The 19,735-nt window shown below is 30.5% G+C and overlaps 2 protein-coding genes across 3 annotated transcripts in view; both read right to left on the bottom strand.

Moving 5' to 3' along the window:
- Window positions 1-3: 3 nt before the first annotated feature.
- LOC149741197 (uncharacterized) lies at window positions 4-9,974 on the bottom strand. The gene is made up of 4 exons (XM_089882449.1): window positions 9,465-9,974; window positions 8,979-9,167; window positions 8,015-8,154; window positions 4-313 (listed from the first exon to the last, which is right to left on the bottom strand). Exons 2-4 carry the CDS (start codon window positions 9,136-9,138, stop codon window positions 113-115), a joined length of 501 nt encoding a protein of 166 aa, XP_089738575.1. The 5' UTR covers window positions 9,139-9,167; window positions 9,465-9,974; the 3' UTR covers window positions 4-112.
- A 150-nt stretch (window positions 9,975-10,124) lies between these two features.
- LOC149741196 (ephrin type-A receptor 4-like) overlaps window positions 10,125-19,735 on the bottom strand; it is a 31,000-nt gene continuing 21,389 nt past the window's right edge. Inside the window, exons 13-20 of one of the 2 annotated variants that reach the window (XM_089882301.1) lie at window positions 18,339-18,532; window positions 17,087-17,292; window positions 15,657-15,904; window positions 14,215-14,424; window positions 13,005-13,154; window positions 12,472-12,659; window positions 11,888-12,178; window positions 10,125-10,878 (exon numbers count right to left, since the gene is read on the bottom strand). In XM_089882301.1, coding sequence (XP_089738427.1) covers window positions 10,746-10,878; window positions 11,888-12,178; window positions 12,472-12,659; window positions 13,005-13,154; window positions 14,215-14,424; window positions 15,657-15,904; window positions 17,087-17,292; window positions 18,339-18,532 — 1,620 coding nt within the window. In that variant the 3' untranslated portion in view covers window positions 10,125-10,745. Of the gene's footprint in view, window positions 10,879-11,887; window positions 12,179-12,471; window positions 12,660-13,004; window positions 13,155-14,214; window positions 14,425-15,656; window positions 15,905-17,086; window positions 17,296-18,338; window positions 18,533-19,735 lie in introns of both variants that reach the window. The other variant, XM_089882293.1, reaches the window with a different exon arrangement.

Below are 19,735 nucleotides of genomic sequence, written 5' to 3'. Positions count from 1 at the left end.
TCGTTTATGATGTCGGTTGCCATGTTTGTGTTTCGAAAGGGTTTTTACGTTACAGAGGTGTTAAACGAATCTTCCCATAGTTGTGAAGTATGTCATCGAATTTGTTAGTCGATCACATCTTTGCGGGGCTCCCAACAGGAATTACCCAGAGTCCCGCATCGTCATCTGAAACATCTTTTTCCTCTTCCAGCTGCTGCTTAGCAAACCAATCATCAAGTGCAAGGTCGATCTGGAAAACATCATCCCATTTTCTAAAGAACTCAGCACTTCTCATCCGGAAATTGGCTTCCGAGATCGCTTTGCGGAGTTTGACCTGAACGAACGAAATAAAAAAAATAATGACAATATTTCATACAAATCATAAAAAAAACTTGGACAAAACATGCAAAAAAAAGTTGGTCAAATCATAAACGTAACCGGAGAAAAAAATTGAACAAAAACATTCAAAATATTTGTGTAAAACATGCACAAAATTTAGACAAAATATGAAAAAAAATAAACAAAACATAATAAAAAAAAACAACCCGTGAAAAAAATTGTACAAAACATAAACGAAAATAAAAAATACAATGATAAAGAACAAAATATTAAAAAAATATATACAAAACATTGACGAAAGTGAAAAAAAATTGACGAAACATGCACAAAATTTGGACAAAATCGAAAAACAAAAATAATAAAACATTAGAAAAAATTTAACAATACATAGACAAAATAAAAAAAAAATGAAAAAGAACAGAATATTGGAAAAAAACTACAAAACATAGACGAAGGTGAAAAAAATCGACAAAAAATGCACAAAATTTGGACAAAATCTGAAAAAAATTTAATAAAATATGAGAAAAAAATTGCATAATACATGAAAAAAATGTTCTAAACATAGACGAAAATAAAGAAGAAAATGAAAAAAAAAACATTGGAAAAAATATACAAAACATAGACGAAAGTGAAGAAAAATAAACAAAATTTTGACAAAATATGAAAAAAAATAAACAAAACATAAGAAAAAATTAAACAATAAATGAAAAAAATTGTACAAAACATAGACGAAAATAAAAAATACAATGAAAAAAAACAAGGTATTCAAAAAAATATACAAAACATTGATGAAAGTGAAAAAAATCGACGAAACATGCACAAAATTTGGACAAAATCTAAAAAAAAATTAATAAAATATAAGAAAAAAAATTGCAAAATACATGAAAAAAATGTTCTAAACATAGACAAAAAGGATAAAGAAAATAAAAAATCAAAACATTCCAAAAAATATACAAAACATAAACGAAGGTGATAATAATCGACAAAAAATGCACAAAATTTCACAAAGTCCGAAAAAAAATTAATAAAATATGAGAAAAAAATTGCACAATACATGAAAAAAATTATTCTAAACATAGAAAAAAAGAAAAAAGAAAATGAAAAAAAAAAACATTCGAAAAAATATACAAAACATAGACAAAGGTAAAAAAAATCGACAAAAAATGGACAAAATTTGGACAAAATCTGAAAAAAAAATTAATAAAATATGAGAAAAAAATTAATGAAATATGAGAAAAAAATTGCAAAATACAAGAAAAAAATTGTTCTAAACATAGACAAAAATGAAAAAGAAAATGAAAAAAAAACATTCGAAAAAACATACAAAACATAGACAACGGTGAAAAAAAATAGACAAAATTTTGAAAAAATATGAAAAAAAATTAACAAAACATAAGAAAAAAATCAACAATACATGAAAAAAATTGTAAAAAAATCTAAAGAAAAAGAAAAAAAAGAAAAAAATTCAACAATACATAAAAAAATGTACAAAACATGGACGAAGGTGAAAATAAAATAGACAAAATTTGGTCAAAATCTGAAAAAATAAATAAAATATAAGAAAAAAATTGCACAATACATGAAAAAAAATGTTCTAAACATAGACGAAAATTAAAAAAGAAAATGAAAAAGAACAAAACTTTAAAAATAATATACAAAACATAGACGAACGTGAAAAAAAATGAACAAAATTTTGACAAAATATGATAAAAAATTAACAAAACATGGACGAAAATAAAAAAAAAAATCGACAAAAAATGAACAAAATTTGGACAGAGTCTGAAAAAAAATAATAAAATATGAGAAAAAAATTACACAATACATGAAAAAAAATGTTCTAAACATAGACGAAAATGAAAAAGAAAATGAAACAAAAACAAAATATTCGGAAAAATATACAAAACATAGACGAAAGTGAAAAAAATGAACAAAATTTTGACAAAATATGAAAAAAAATTAACAAAACATAGGAAAAAAATTAACAATACATGAAAAAAGTTGTAACAAAATTTAAAGAAAAAAAATAAGAAAAAAATTCAACAATACATAAAAAAATGTTCTAAACATAGACGAAAATGAAAAAAGAAAATGAAAAAGAACAAAACATTCGAAAAGATATACAAAACATAGACGAACGTGAAAAAAAATGAACAAAATTTTGACAAAATATGATAAAAAATTAACAAAACATGGACGAAAATAAAAAAAAAAATCGACAAAAAATGAACAAAATTTGGACAGAGTCTGAAAAAAAATAATAAAATATGAGAAAAAAATTACACAATACATGAAAAAAAATGTTCTAAACATAGACGAAAATGAAAAAGAAAATGAAACAAAAACAAAATATTCGGAAAAATATACAAAACATAGACGAAAGTGAAAAAAATGAACAAAATTTTGACAAAATATGAAAAAAAATTAACAAAACATAGGAAAAAAATTAACAATACATGAAAAAAGTTGTAACAAAATTTAAAGAAAAAAAATAAGAAAAAAATTCAACAATACATAAAAAAATGTTCTAAACATAGACGAAAATGAAAAAAGAAAATGAAAAAGAACAAAACATTCGAAAAGATATACAAAACATAGACGAACGTGAAAAAAAATGAACAAAATTTTGACAAAATATGAAAAAAATTTAACAAAACATAGACGAAAATAAAAAAAAATCGACAAAAAATGCAAAAAATTTGGACAAAGTCTGATAAAAAATTGTTAAAATATGAGAAAAAAATTGCACAATACATGAAAAAAATTGTTATAACATAGACGAAAATGAAAATGAAGATTAAAAAGAACAAACCATTAAAAAAAATATAAAAAACATTGACAAAAATGAAAAAAAATCGACAAAAAATGCACAAAAATTGGACAAAATCTGAAAAAAAATTAACAAAACATAAGAAAAAATTCAACAATACATAAAAAAATTGTAAAAAAATCTAAAGAAAAAGAAAAAAAAGAAAAAAATTCAACAATACATAAAAAAATGTACAAAACATGGACGAAAGTGAAAATAAAATCGACAAAATTTGAACAAAACCTGAAAAAAATTAATAAAATATGAGAAAAAAATTGCACAATACATGAAAAAAATTGTTCTAAACATAGACGAAAATGAAAATGAAAAATAAAAAAAACAAAACATTCAAAAAATTATACAAAAAATCGACAAAAAATGCACAAAAATTGGACAAAATCTGAAAAAAAATTATTAAAGTATGAGAAAAAATTGCATAATACATAAAAAAAAAATTCTAAACGTAGACGAAAATGAAAAAGAAAAATGAAAAAAAAACAAAACATTCGAAAAAATGTACATAAGATAGACAAAGGTGAAAAAAATGGACAAAATTTTGACAAAATCTAAAGAAAAATAAACAAAACATGAAAAAAATTGTACCAAACATAGACGAAAATTAAAAAAATAAAATAAAAAAGAACAAAACTTTCAAAAAAATATACAAAACATAGACGAAAGTGAAAAAAATGACAAAAATTTTGACAAAATATGAAAAAAACTTAACAAAACATAGACGAAAATGAAAAAAAATCGACAAAAAATGCAAAAAAATTTGGACAAAGTCTGATAAAAAACTATTAAAATATGACAAAAAATTGCAGAATACATGAAAAAAATTGTTCTAAACATAGACGAAAACGAAAAAAAAAACAAAACATTCGAAAAAATATACAAAACATAGACAAAAGTGAAAAAAATGAACAAAATTTTGACAAAATCTAAAATAAATTAACAAAACATAAGAAAAAAATGACAAAACATGAAAAAAATTATAAAAAAATCTAAAAAAAAAGAAAAAAAGGAAAAAAATTCAACAATACATAAAAAAGTGTACAAAATATGGACGAAAGTGAAAAAAAATCGACAAAATTTGGAAAAAATCCGAAAAAAATTGAACAAAAACATTCAAAATATTTGTATAAAACATGCACAAAATTTAGACAAAATATGAAAAAAAATAAACAAAACATAATAAAAAAAAAACAACCCGTGAAAAAAATTGTACAAAACATAAACGAAAATAAAAAATACAATGATAAAGAACAAAATATTAAAAAAATATATACAAAACATTGACGAAGGTGAAAAAAAATTGACGAAACATGCACAAAATTTGGACAAAATCGGAAAACAAAAATAATAAAACATTAGAAAAAATTTAACAATACATAGACAAAATAAAAAAGAAAATGAAAAAGAACAGAATATTGGAAAAAAACTACAAAACATAGACGAAGGTGAAAAAAATCGACAAAAAATGCACAAAATTTGGACAAAATCTGAAAAAAATTTGATAAAATATAAGAAAAAAATTGCATAATACATGAAAAAAATGTTCTAAACATAGAAGAAAATAAAGAAGAAAATGAAAAAAAAAAACATTGGAAAAAATATACAAAACATAGACGAAAGTGAAGAAAAATAAACAAAATTTTGACAAAATGTGAAAAAAAATAAACAAAACATAAGAAAAAATTAAACAATAAATGAAAAAAATGTACAAAACATAGACGAAAATAAAAAATACAATGAAAAAAAACAAAGTATTTAAAAAAATATACAAAACATTGATGAAAGTGAAAAAAATCGACGAAACATGCACAAAATTTGGACAAAATCTAAAAAAAAATTAATAAAATATAAGAAAAAAAAATTGCAAAATACATGAAAAAAATGGTTCTAAACATAGAAAAAAAGGATAAAGAAAATAAAAAATCAAAACATTCCAAAAAATATACAAAACATAAACGAAGGTGATAATAATCGACAAAAAATGCACAAAATTTCACAAAGTCCGAAAAAAAATTAATAAAATATGAGAAAAAAATTGCACAATACATGAAAAAAATTATTCTAAACATAGACAAAAAGAAAATGAAAAAAACAAAACATTCGAAAAAATATACAAAACATAGACAAAGGTAAAAAAAATCGACAAAAAATGCACAAAATTTGGACAAAATCTGAAAAAAAAATTAATAAAATATGAGAAAAAAATTAATGAAATATGAGAAAAAAATTGCACAATACATGAAAAAAAATGTTCTAAACATAGACGAAAATTAAAAAAGAAAATGAAAAAGAACAAAACTTTAAAAATAATATACAAAACATAGACGAACGTGAAAAAAAATGAACAAAATTTTGACAAAATATGAAAAAAAATTAACAAAACATGGACGAAAATAAAAAAAAAATCGACAAAAAATGAACAAAATTTAGACAGAGTCTGAAAAAAAATAATAAAATATGAGAAAAAAATTACACAATACATGAAAAAAAATGTTCTAAACATAGACGAAAATGAAAAAGAAAATGAAACAAAAACAAAATATTCGGAAAAATATACAAAACATAGACGAAAGTGAAAAAAAATTAACAAAATTTTGACAAAATATGAAAAAAAATTAACAAAACATAGGAAAAAAATTAACAATACATGAAAAAAATTGTAAAAAAATTTAAAGAAAAAAAAGAAAAAAATTCAACAATCCATAAAAAAAATAAAAACATAGACGAAAATGAAAAAAGAAAATGAAAAAGAACAAAACATTCGAAAAGATATACAAAACATAGACGAACGTGAAAAAAAAGGAACAAAATTTTGACAAAATATGAAAAAAAATTAACAAAACATAGACGAAAATAAATAAAAAATCGACAAAAAAATGCAAAAAATTTGGACAAAGTCTGATAAAAAATTGTTAAAATATAAGAAAAAAATTGCACAATACATGAAACAAATTGTTATAACATAGACGAAAATGAAAATTAAAAAGAAAAAACATTCAAAAATATATAAAAAACATTGACAAAAATGAAAAAAAATCGACAAAAAATGCACAAAATTTGGACAAAATCTGAAAAAAAATTAACAAAACATAAGAAAAAATTCAACAATACATGAAAAAAATTGCAAAAAAATCTAAAGAAAAAGAAAAAAAAGAAAAAAATTCAACAATACATAAAAAAATGTACAAAACATGGACAAAAGTGAAAATAAAATCGACAAAATTTGGACAAAATCTGAAAAAAATTAATAAAATTTGAGAAAAAAATCGCACAATACATGAAAAAAATTGTTCTAAACATAGACGAAAATGAAAAATAAAAAATAAAAAGAACAAAACATTCAAAAAATTATACAAAAAATCGACAAAAAATGCACAAAAATGGGACAAAATCTGAAAAAAAATTATTAAAGTATGAGAAAAAAATTGCATAATACATAAAAAAAAAATTTCTAAACGTAGACGAAAATGAAAAAGAAAAATGAAAAAAAACAAAACATTCGAAAAAATGTACAAAAGATAGACAAAGGTGAAAAAAATGAACAAAATTTTGACAAAATCTGAAAAAAAATGAACAAAACATGAAAAAAATTGTACCAAACATAGACGAAAATTAAAAAATAAAATAAAAAAGAACAAAACTTTCAAAGAAATATACAAAACATAGACGAAAGTGAAAAAAAAATGACCAAAAGTTTGACAAAATATGAAAAAAACTTAACAAAACATAGACGAAAATAAAAAAAAATCGACAAAAAATGCAAAAAAAATTGGACAAAGTCTGATAAAATACTATTAAAATATGAGAAAAAAATTGTTCTAAACATAGACGAAAACGAAAAAAAAAAACATTCGAAAAAATATACAAAACATAGACAAAAGTGAAAAAAAATGGACAAAATTTTGACAAAATCTAAAATAAATTAACAAAACATAAGAAAAAATTAACAAAACATAAGAAAAAATTGACAAAACATGAAAAAAATTGTAAAAAAAATCTAAAAAAAAGGGAAAAAAATTCAACAATACATAAAAAGTGTACAAAATATAGACGAAAGTGAAAAAAAATCGACAAAATTTTGAAAAAATAAAGAAAATGAAAAAGAAAAGAATATTTAAAAAAATATACAAAAATGAGACGAAGGTGAAAAATAATTGAAAAAACATGCACAAAATTTGGACAAAATCTGAAAAAAAATTAATAAAATATGAGAAAAAAAATGCATAATACATGAAAAAAAAATTCTAAACATAGACGAAAACGAAAAAAAACAAAACATTCGAAAAAATATACAAAACATAAACGCAAGTGAAAAAAAATTGACAAAATTTAGAAAAAATCTGAAAAAAAATCAACAAAACATGAGAAAAAATTAAACAATACATGGACAAAAATGAAAAAAAAAATGAAAAAAAAACAAAATATTCGAAAAAATATACAAAACATTGACGAAGGTGAAAACAAATCGACAAAACATGCACAAAATTTGGACAAAATCTAACAAAAATTAATAAAACATTAAAAAAAATGAACAAAACATAGACGAAAATAAAAAATACAATGACAAAGATCAAAATATTCAAAAAAATATACAAAACATTAACGAAGGCGAAAAAAATCGACAAAACATTCACAAAATTTAAACAAAATCTGAAAAAAAAATGATAAAACAAAAAAAGAGTGAACAATACATAGACGAAAATGAATAGAAAATGAAAAAGATCAAAACATGGAAAAACATTTGAAAAAAATATACAAAACATTGACGAAAATGAAAAAAAATCGACAAAACATGCACAAAATTTGGAAAAAATCTAAAAAAATTAACAAAACACGAGAAAAAGTTGAACGCAATGTAGCAAATGTAAGACTTACTTCGGATCTCATTAGCGAACTTTTCGTTGGTCGATATTTCTCTGCACCAATATCCAGATTGTTTTTAACTCCTTGTTTTTCGTATGCTGGAAACACGTCCTGGAAAGAAACGCTGTACCCGGTGTGCGTTTTAACTTGCTCTAAAAATAAAGAAATTAAATTCATATCCACGAAAAATATGTCTAGACCAGTGCTCTTCAATCTTTTTTTGGGTTGGTGAACCCCTAAAGTTGTTGCGACGAACTTATGCACCCCTGATTGCTTTAACGTAAAACTAATGACGTTTCGCAATTCCCAGTGATGCAAGATATATAATTCATATAAAAAAAACTGTAGGAAAGTGGCTAAATTGGTTAAAAATGATCAAAACTGAATATTATTGCTGACATTTTTTAAAGTTTGTGATGCATCCCTGTATACCCTTTTGCACTAATGCACCGTGCACACCGGTTAAGGAGCACTGGACTAAACGCTTATTATGCTACATAATGTACTCTAATATAATTTTAAATTCAAATAATTTAAAATAAAATCAAGTAACAACAAAATTAATATGGTTTCTCCAACGGATTATTAAGCTGTAAAATTAAGTGGTTTGGTGGTCTGGGCATGGATACAGAACACATAGTTTAAACGGCTTTTAAAAAATATTTACTTTATTATATGTATGGTAGGGTAGAGGGAAACGGGACACCTTTAGCACATGTTGTCCAAATATCCTGATCGTGTTTTAAACAAATAGCAACGGTCTATAGGAGTCGTGAGGATACGATTTTATAGTTCTTTGAATGTTTGTTGTTTTCTACCAAATGGGTCAAAAAAATGAAACGAAAAAATCTTGATATTTTTCCACCACTACTATATATTATGCCAGAAGCAACAACGTATATTATACCTTTCTGTTACATTAAAACAAGTAGTTTTAATTGGCCTACAATAACATTTATATAAATGGCACAGTTACCTAGAAACTTGTGAGCATCAAGCACTTCTTGGTCGATAGTCTGCAAACTCTTCTTCTTATCTTTCCTCATTTGTTCAACCGACTTCCCCAGCGCTTGCACGGCTCCAATATTCTTTTTATGAGCTCGTGTTTGAGACTGATTTGGCAGTGGGTCGCCCATTTCTACGGGCAGTTATTTGTTAAAGTGTTCTGAGAACAAAAATGATTTTACATAGTGCATATTTACATCAACTATAAAAGGAATTAAACCAAAAAAAACGAGGTATTTTATTTTTTAAGTGGGGAAAATATACCCAAGTTAAAATTTCAGAAAACGCACTAAAAACGTCTAAGTTATCTACTGTCGTAATCGACTTTCTAGGAGTTCCAGAAGGCCAATAATTTCACTTCAAATAGCCTTCTGCATCTACTCAGGAAAATTGGCTAATGGAAAATTGCTTAATCCTAGCGTAACTAACCAAAACATTGAGTGAAAATACTAAATACCTTCAGTCGATGTTATTCTAAAGCGACAAACCGTTTAGCAGGGGAATACAAAATCACCTTGTACGCTCGTATGAGTATTTTTTCTTAGTGGTCCATGTACTTTTAAAGTGATGTCGCGTCACCTGGGCGTTTACACGCGTATAGAATGACATGGAATGGATTCAAGTTACGATCTCACGTCGCGCGTGGTCAAATGATCTTACCGTAATAATGCTACATTACAAAAGACGTAAAGGTAATTTGAAAGTGTATCCATGTGCTATATCAATTTGCTGCACAACTATCAATTCTACTACGTAAAATTGATTCTACTATTCTACACCTTAGTACATAATGTCTAAATATCCTAATCCTTTTTTGAACAACTAACAACTTTCTATAATAAGTCGTAAGGAGGCAGTTTTATAATAGTTCTTTGAATGTACTTTGTTTACTACCAAATGTGAGGAGAAAATACAACGAAAAGGGTCCCATCTTTCCCCATCTTACTATATATCAATTGTTATAGGAATATTAACTGTACTATACGCCATTTTTTTAACCGAAAACATTTTCCTAAACATTAAGTACTTCGCATCAGCATAACGTTTTCTACGCAACGAACTTAAGCGACGTAGGTAGAAAGTCGTACACTTATAAAATGTTCATAAATTACAAAAATTGTAGAAGCAAATTTATTTTGCGTTATTTCATTTATCATGTGCATCTTACACACAAAAAGCAATGAATAAATAGCAAATGAAACAATTTAACGGCAGCCACATATTTTAAAATGAACAGAACAGCTTAAGCAAAAGCTTATTTTGCTATCTAAATGCACGATAGGTAATTATTAAATCGATTCAATAAATCGTTACACGAAAAATACAATTAAAATTACACAGAGCAATAAAACTTTATAATAAAACGACCAGTTGCGATGAAAGTACATTAATTGTTTTTTCGGTCTTTTATAAATTTGACGCCAAGCGCATTTGCTGAGATACTTTCAAGCAAGGACAGGTAAAATTAGCTGTGCAAAGCAAGTTACCCAAGCATCAAGTTATGCAAACTTTCCCTGCCAGGCACATTACACTTTTGCGCTGTTAAGTGTCATTTACCCTGACAAAGACAACCTGTACAGGACGTCGAAACTTCAGTATGAAATAATTGCCGAGAGAGCTTCTTTAGAAAACAAGAGCACAAGTTATTGTAGTTTTTCTCCAAGGACCGAATCGGCCACCAATTTTACCGCTTGGAGCGCTACTGAGCAAAGATAAGTTCTTTTTTTCGACTATGGTTTCAGACTGAAATCGCTGCGGTTCGACAAGCTTCTCCGTAGTTTGGAATATCAGGAACATTGCTGGAGCTTTGAATAGCTGATAGCAAGACGTCTTGGTCCTCTGCAGAAGTAATGCCCATTCTATCCAAGTCACTGTTTAGAAAAAATCCTCATTTAGGCAAGGCGTTGGCCCAGTTGGGGAAAAGCTAAGTTTGGCTTAAAGGCGTGCCGTGCTTTGTAGCCAATATATAGCTTTGGTCTGTGTGGTTATTTTTCTCAGTTTACCTTTATAATGTCATCAATACTTTAACATGACCACATGCTATTACATATGTCTCAGTAGGTTGTTATTACTTGGTATCATATTGCCAGTATTGGCTTCATGCACCTAGTATTTGAATACCAGATTGTCTGTTGCCTAGAAAAGTGCAACAAAAACACTTTCTCCAATTTCGAAATCATATCACTATAAAATTTGACGATTTATGTCAATAAAACATTATTATAAAACCCAATCGACCCTTTGTTTAACGTTTTGATTCTGTCTTGTTAGTTTCTGTGCCTAAACATAGCAACCGATTGCAAGGCCGAGCTTTAGAGATTCGTTCAGGCGTGACGAGTAACCGAGCGGAACGAAAATAATTCTCTGACCCCTGGGTTGGAATTCGGGGTAGGCTGCATTCGTTGAAACACAATCTCTCTATCGGCGTGAACGATGCACTGGCGCGTGAACACTTCGTTACTTCCGTTGCTTTTAATTAGTTTTCGGCTTGTATGAAAACACCAACGCGCGCAGTTCTTGTGCAGTCACATTGTTAGGCAATAAATAGTACTGTTGGGTAAGATGGACACCGTTGGCACATAATATCCCATATTTACGAATTATGTTTTTAACAACTAACAACTTTATTTTCCAATCGCCGTTTTGTGGTAAGGTTTATGTAGTACCACATGTCATGCAAATATGTTGATGTTTTTTTGTCCTTGACCTAATTCTCGATTGTTTTTTATGTTTAACATTACTTATACCCTGAAATCGAAATTAATATTTGATTCAAACTTTTCTTGACGAATTATAACTTCACATACAATGCAAACCGATTGGACTTAAAAAATTGGACTTAAAAAATAACATTTCTGCAATCGGACAAAGTGTATTTACCTGTGAGTCAGTTGCTGTATTTGTTCCACGCAGTTGCAGCCGTTTCGTATAAAGTTGTCTTTAAACTGTGAGAATCCTCGTCTTTCGAGCCAAACATCTAACTCTGTGTGTCTTGGTTCATTATCTCCATTACTGGTAACCAGTGGAACTTCTTCGTCCGTCTCCTCAATGTATCCAGAATCAGGAGCTTGGTTGGTTATCGTGTGTGACCTTCTGTTCGCGTGGCCATTCGCAGTGAACTGTGGGGGCGCAGTTCGAAGAGCTGTGTTCCCACCAACCGGTCGTGAACCCCTGTAGAGAATGAAAACGTTATATAAAATACGTTGGGTGATCTGTAGGTTAAGATCATATTTAAAGCTAAAGTGTCAGGAATACATTAAAAACAAATTACATACGTGATAGCTCATAAGCAGACACGAAGTGTATGAACACCCGTGTTATAACGACTGTCGTTGCCTCGCCATACGAGGATAAATACGTTACATTCATTCATTCCTAGTTCTTTAACTATGAACTTTAAACTCTAAGGAGAAAAGCTACTTTTGTACGTTAACCACCAAACATGTATCATATCTGTAACTCACTCTTCGTTTGCTTTCGCCTTAAGCTGAGATGGATCTCGTAACATTTTATCAAGGGAGGATACGATCTGGCCAAACTTGGGTCGTTGGTTTCTATCTTTCTTCCAGCAGTCTAACATGAGCTTATGTTGAACTTGCGGGCAATCCATGGGTGCTGGGAGTCTGTATCCGGTTTCAACTGCGTTCATAACCTGCGGGTAGGAATATTCTTTATGAATGGCAGCCATTGATATTAAAATTTATTAACATAGATTAACAGAGTTCGGAACTACGCCTGCATAAAATTGCAACCAGTTAAAAAAAAGTGACAAGTCTTAAGCAAGCACAAGGTGAGTGAACGAGCACACCAACTGTATGGTTCCCCGGCATTAGAGAATTAAAATTTATTCATTCATTATGAATCTAGTATCGATGTTAAAAGTTACTGCAAAATAAAGTAAAAAACGAAAACTTTAGAACCATGCACAAAACCTAGCATTCTTTAAAATCTATGTCATTTATATTGAACACCTCCTTCCTACGTCGTCCGCACTTACGTCACGGTTTGACATTCCCCAGTAGGGTCTTTCCCCGTATGACATCACCTCCCACATCACAATGCCGTAACTCCATACGTCACTTGCTGACGTAAACTTCCGGTACGTGAAAGCTTCCGGAGCTGTCCAACGAATCGGGATTTTTCCGCACTAAAAAACAAAGATGATAAAATTTATAAAATGAAAATTTATTCTAAAGTAAAGTCAGTGAGACACGCAAGCAACAAGAAGAAAACACATCGTTAAATTTATACAATGAAAAATGTTTTTATAGTGGGGTTATATGGTGGGACACGCTAGTGGATATAGGCCAGTGAGCCCAAATAAATTAAGATTAATTCTTCTAGTGCATGTATTCTTATTTTCCAAGGTATGAAAGAAACCGATATATTATTACATTGTATATAAATCTATTTTATACGGATGGCCATCCATGGCACAGCGAGCCACTGGAGATTAAGTAAAAGTTGCCCAATTAACCCTGGCAAGAAACGACCAAGTTGACCTATACCATCTTAAGACCAACGTTTTAACGATTAATGTTGGTAAGCTACAAGGCCAAGTTCAATAGTTCAATGTAGGAAAGCAGAATGGCAAGGTAAAAGATTTGTTGAATGAACTTCTTATTTGACGATGAAGTCGATATAATAATGTGCTGACGTGCAGGCAAAGCTAAATGTCAAGTATGACGATCGGGATTTGAGATGGGGTCTGTCTGTTTGGTATGTGCTTACTTGTTCCCCACGATCATTCATTCACAAGTGGTCTACCCCGCCCGTTACCTTAAATACTTAAAAACAGAATAAACAAACTGACTTTCCCATTGTAGGGTTATCTGTATTGTTTCTATAAGCCAGTCTTCCTCTTTCGACTTGAGGCCAATTTTTTGTATTGAGAAAATCCCTGGCTCCATCAGGCCCAAAGTATATTATAAGCATTTGTGTTATTAAGTTACTATAGTGCGTAGTTTTGGGGCACATTTGATTTATTATTGGGCATGAAGTGATCTTATAGATCTATTTTCGTCAAACAGTTGTTCCTGTTGTTATTTTTATTTCACTTCATTTCGACACATCCCATGTCTTATTTATATAGTAGTGTGGGGTAAGATGGGAATTGGTGTCATTCTCTCTCTCGTCCGATTTGGTAGTAAACAAAGAATACTTACACAGACAGTCATTTTATCTAAAACACTTATTCGGAAACTCACCCGTGCAGTATATGCCGCATCCGAGTCCTCTTCGAGTACTCGGCTCATTCCGAAGTCAGATACTTTACAAATAAGTTGTGCATTGACGAGAATATTCCTCGCAGCAAGGTCCCGGTGTACATAACCCATATCAGATAAATATTTCATGCCAGCTGCGATGTTACGGAGGATTCCAACCAATTGTATGACGGTGAATCCGTTGTCGTGGTTCTGGAATGTATAAACAGTTACGTCATATCCGCAGAGGAAACAGAGTAAGGCCAGAAGAAATTGACCGAGAGAAACTAATCTCAATTACGATGAAAACATAGACACATTGTAATAATCTTTAGACAGAAATTGATTCTTTTATGACAAGCTTGTTTCGAATCGTGTGTCTGGTAAATAGGTGAAAGATTTGCCGTTAAAAAGTGGAGTGCAAAATTTAGACAGTTTTCATGACCTTTGAAGAGAAATTAATTGATTTTTGACAAGTTTGTCTAGAATGGGGTGTCTCGAAAGCGAAATACTTAAAGTACAGTGGTGAAAAGTTTGGAAGCATTAAAAAAGTTTTCAACAAAATTAATTGGATTCTTGGCAATCTTTTTTCGAATAGCGCAAGGTGTGTCTGGGAATTGAAAATTGTTCCGTTTCGGTAAAGCAAAAGTTTTGCACAGTAGAATAAATCAGAACCGATCTCACCGAAGCCAGACGTGGGTAAACATGGCTGCTATTGTTATTCAGATACCCGGGAAACTACGGGCAGCCTGAATAACGTTTGGGGCAATGACGAGCGGTTTAAGCCGTTCCGCCAACATGATACGTTAAGCCTCGTTAAGCCAGCAAGATGCTGGGCATATGACGATGTCTTACTAAGTGAACTATCTACTACGCTATGGAATTCCAATGATTTGTCTGTGCTTTTATTTAAAGGCGTTAAAGACTTATAGGATGTCTGGTCTGTCGTAGTCGGAGTTGTTTTTGTTTACGCAGGGGGTTAAGAATAGGTTTATGTTACGTAACTATAGTGTTTGTCCATATAAGTAGACGTTCGGGGACGCCGGTTTTATATAACTATGGGCTTTAAAACAAAACTAAAACCTGATATCAACGTAGCTGTATATCATATTACATCTTGTGTATTAACTTAAGTCAAAAGTATAAGAGGAACATCGCATGCCGGCCCTTCAATACACATAAGCCCTGCAATATACACCCCCCACACACCTTAAAATTACGGGACAGTAACTTAAATACTGCCGTCTGAAGTTTTGCCGCATGACTAAATACAATAAACGTTTTTATGCCGTAGATGGCAATTTGTATAATGTGCATTGAAGAAAGTGCATTAGAACAAACACATAAACCAAAAGAGGTTGAGAAGGTTGTATAGTTACGTTATTACTTATAGTCTGGGTACCAGGTATACATTTAAGTAGAAGCGGCTTTAACTTAATACTAACCCTTAGGAACGCGTCAAGTGATCCATTCTCCATAAACTCTGTTATTATCATCAAGGGTCGACTTTTAGTGACAACTCCTTCCAGCCTGATGACATTCGGATGATCGAACTGCCCCATGATCGAAGCTTCGCCAAGGAAGTCAAGTTTCTGTTGAGTGCTGTAGCCAGTCTTCAATGTCTTAATAGCAACGTCGGACTCTGGTTTATTAGGAAGTTGAAGGCGACCACGACAAACTTCACCAAATTCACCTGCGGGGAATGAACACATGAGCAAATATAAAACTTTATATATTTCCAATACCATTATAAAATGCAGACCAACTTTTGTTTACCCCACCATAAACTATAGCAGAGACATTTGACGTTTTGACAATTTCAATTTTTGTGTTTATCATACGAGGTTTCTGTTTGTACACGTTTCTTCACATTTAATTTGTTACCATAACCAATTACAACTTTCCTAGCGTGCGCTCAACAGGTCTTATTGCCATTTTTTGTTGTTTCAGTTAGTTTGATCTTTGTCACCGTATTCGAAGTAATAGTTAAAATCTAACGACTTTACACCCGTTAGACACGAGTTCCTACAGGAATACAGTTATAGCGATAACGCAATTCAAATGGAATCTTAACCAAGTTCGAAACTGGATTACTCGTATGAGAAGTTCGTGTCGTAAAAACAACACCCTAATTCACAACTCGATAAACTACCTGGCGCGAATGGAGAATCCACCATTTTGGCGAAATATTCAAAGTCCACACGCCTTTACTTAACATCATGATTCGGGATTACCCTACTTGTTTACTGGTGCGTATAACGTGCCTGCCGACCCCGTTAAGATTAAGTTTCGCGCTTGTATCGTTGAACTTAACGTTAAAGATTCGGGTTCCTGTTTATTGTGAATAGAAGATGATGAGGCGCGTGTAAAATGACGTCAGCAAAATAAAATGATGTCACTAGTATAAAATGACGTCATTAGTATAAAATGACGTCATCTGTATAAAATGACGTCACGAAATGTAAAATAACGTGACAAAACGTAAAATGACGTCAGGCCAAAAAGTGACATCACGAAAGTTAAGACGACGTCACGAGCTGTAAGATGATGTCATGATACAGTCAGTACGACGTCACTCACGGGGTTGATGAGGGTATTAATAATGAAGTTATAGAAGGTTTTGACAATTTTGGATCGATATCTCCTCATATTATCGAGAAAATTGATTTTAAATTATCGATGATGGAAAATCGAACGAACTTCAATGACTTCCGTATCAAAACCGACGGGTTAGGCGACATAGTATTATGTGCACCGTACTGATTTAATTGGTACGGCAGCCACCACGTTAAAATAAGAGACACAACTGTCGGAGCGTAGCTAATATACGGTATCCTGTGTTCGGAAATTGTGAGTAAGTACTCAGACGACTTACCTGCCCCAATAACTTGTTCTATTTTAATGTAAGTTGCGTCTATTTCTTTGGTGAATTCGCTGACGGCTCTTTGCGGGTCTTCATACGTCGTCGGGTCGATATAGGTTTTGTGGTTGGATTGAAAAGATGAATTAAATGTGACGGACACTCCGTTGTACATCGACTTATCGCTCTTAAGCTTCTTCGATTTGACGGTTCTTCGACGTCTTCTGAATTTTAAATCAAGAATGGTATTTAGAAGTAGCTTGGTATATAAATTAATGATTTTTTTTTTATTTTGAAGATGTTTCTTCGCTACGAAACATGTATAGTAGGTTGGGGGGAAATGGGACACCTTTTCATTCTATTTTCTCGTACCATTTAATAGTAAACAAAGAACATTCAAATAATTATACAACCGTATCCCAACTACTTCACACACCGTTGTTAACTGTTTAAAACACGATCAGGATATTTGGACATATGTGCTTAAGGTGTCCCATCTTTCTTCACAGTACTAAAAGTGTCCCCTCTTACAACACGTTCACACTGCTCAGTCATATATGTTCCGAACAAAGTTACTCATAAATCACACACAGCTGTAAAGCATAAACCCTCTTCATGGTAAAGAGCGCTCCAATAATAAAGTCATTTAAGCTTAGCATATACGTAGCTGTAATTACGAGTTCTGTGCGGAAACCAAAAGGCTTAAATCACCGCCTTGATGTTCCAGCTTTCATTGTGAATGAATTAGTTGGTGCGGCTCACACTTTTCTATCTCATAACATTTTTAATCCCTTTAGCTCCACCTTGGAACTATGGTTGGGAAATTATGTCATTTTGAAAAAGCCGATCTTTCATTCTTGTACAAAAATGAATTCGAAATTTTATTTAATCCAACGTTTGGTCTTTGGGTTTACGCCAGGGGGTCAGTGTTGAGAAAATGTACGGTCTGGTAGTCATAGAATTTATTTATTACTGTAAGACTTTACATAAACTATATTGGCAAACGTATGCCAGCCCTACAAATTCAAAAACATGTATTGGACCAAAATATGAGTGAGCGATGCGTCTAAGTAATTAAGTATTGTATGTTAGTATATAGGATATGATATCCCATGTACCCGGATTGTATTTTTATAAATTAACAACTCTTTTTTTAGAGTCGCGAAGCTACGGTTATGTAATCCCGTAAATATTATTTATTTAATACATCTAAAACATATGATACAACCTTACAAATTAAACAACTTATCGAATAAATTGACCTCACCTTCGAAATATGACGATTACAATCACTATAGCAACAACGAAGAGTATCCCGCCCCCGATTGCAACGAAAAGTAAGTAATCTGGTCCAATTCCAGCTGTGGAGTTGATGGCTACTGTCGTTGTAGATTTATTCAAAGTCTTGACTTTTATTGGAACGCTGTATGGACCAAATCCTGCCATGGTACGAGCTCTTACCTTATAAGGAAAAGATGGTTTGTGGTCAATGAATGAGTTTTAAGTTAGTGCATGTTTTGTTATGAGGATTTATATCGGTAGAGTTATAGCTGGTAAGTTATCTATATTGGTGTTGTTGTCTTTATATAGTTTGGTTATAAAACGGATTTTTGTTATATACACCAGACAAACATGGTGTCTTCATACACCTCATGTTCACTGTCTAGTTATAACATAGGTGTCTTCTTATACACCAGACACACATGGTGTATCCATACACATCATTCTCACTGTCTAGTTATAACATGAGTGTCTCATACACAAGACACACATGGTGTATTCTATTTCTATTCTTTATGGGTGAGGTCCTTGTCAAGCACCTGGGATCTAGACCTGATTTGGCCCATTACCCGATGATGTATTGCATACAGCCCATATGCTTAATTTCGTGACCAATTTTCGTTAGTTTAAAATCGCGGACGTGACTTAAGCTTGACCTACACATTGAAACATAAACAAAAGTCAATCCGTAGCCAATGTCTCACACACAAAGTCATATCTACGTTGGCAAACACAGACAGTGTATATAATACCATTGTCATGAACCTCACACATAGCTATAGAAGTCGGCGTATGAATTGTAAACACAACTTCGCTTTGAACTTAGTTAACGATAATGTGCTTTGTGGGGTAAAGTTTCCATTATTATGTGCTAAGCATTACGCCAAGTATGTAACTAGATACCTAAATATCCGCATAATGCTGTGTTATGGTTTAGCTATCTGTTGTCGTAATCTTGTGAAGAGTTGTTTACATAATAATATGGATGCTTTAATGTGTAATACAACGACTTAATGGTATTTTACATGGAGTGCGAACATAACGACTACTGAAATTACAGCCACATTATGATGAGAATATATTCACGTTGCAATTTTCTTATTTTTTTATAAAGTAAGACATATTTTTTATCCACTTTACAAAACGAGAAAGGGCATCGAATTTTATAACTTTGAGTTATAAACAACAGTTGGCTTTAGTAATATGCTTGAATTTCGGGTCCCCATAAATATATTATGGGTAAAAAGCAAAATACTTTGGGGGCATGTTTTTATTCTTTTCTAGTAGTAGTAAACAAAAAATATTTACAGAAATATGTACTTGTATTCTCACAACTCTAAAAGAACGTTGTTATTTGTTCAAACCACGATCGGAAAATATGGG

Source organism: Ciona robusta, chromosome 1 (assembly GCF_009617815.1).
Source record: "Ciona robusta chromosome 1, ASM961781v2".
NCBI lineage: Eukaryota > Metazoa > Chordata > Ascidiacea > Phlebobranchia > Cionidae > Ciona > Ciona robusta.
The sequence above is the reverse complement of the archived record's forward strand: the minus strand, read 5'-3'. Positions and strand labels throughout refer to the sequence as shown.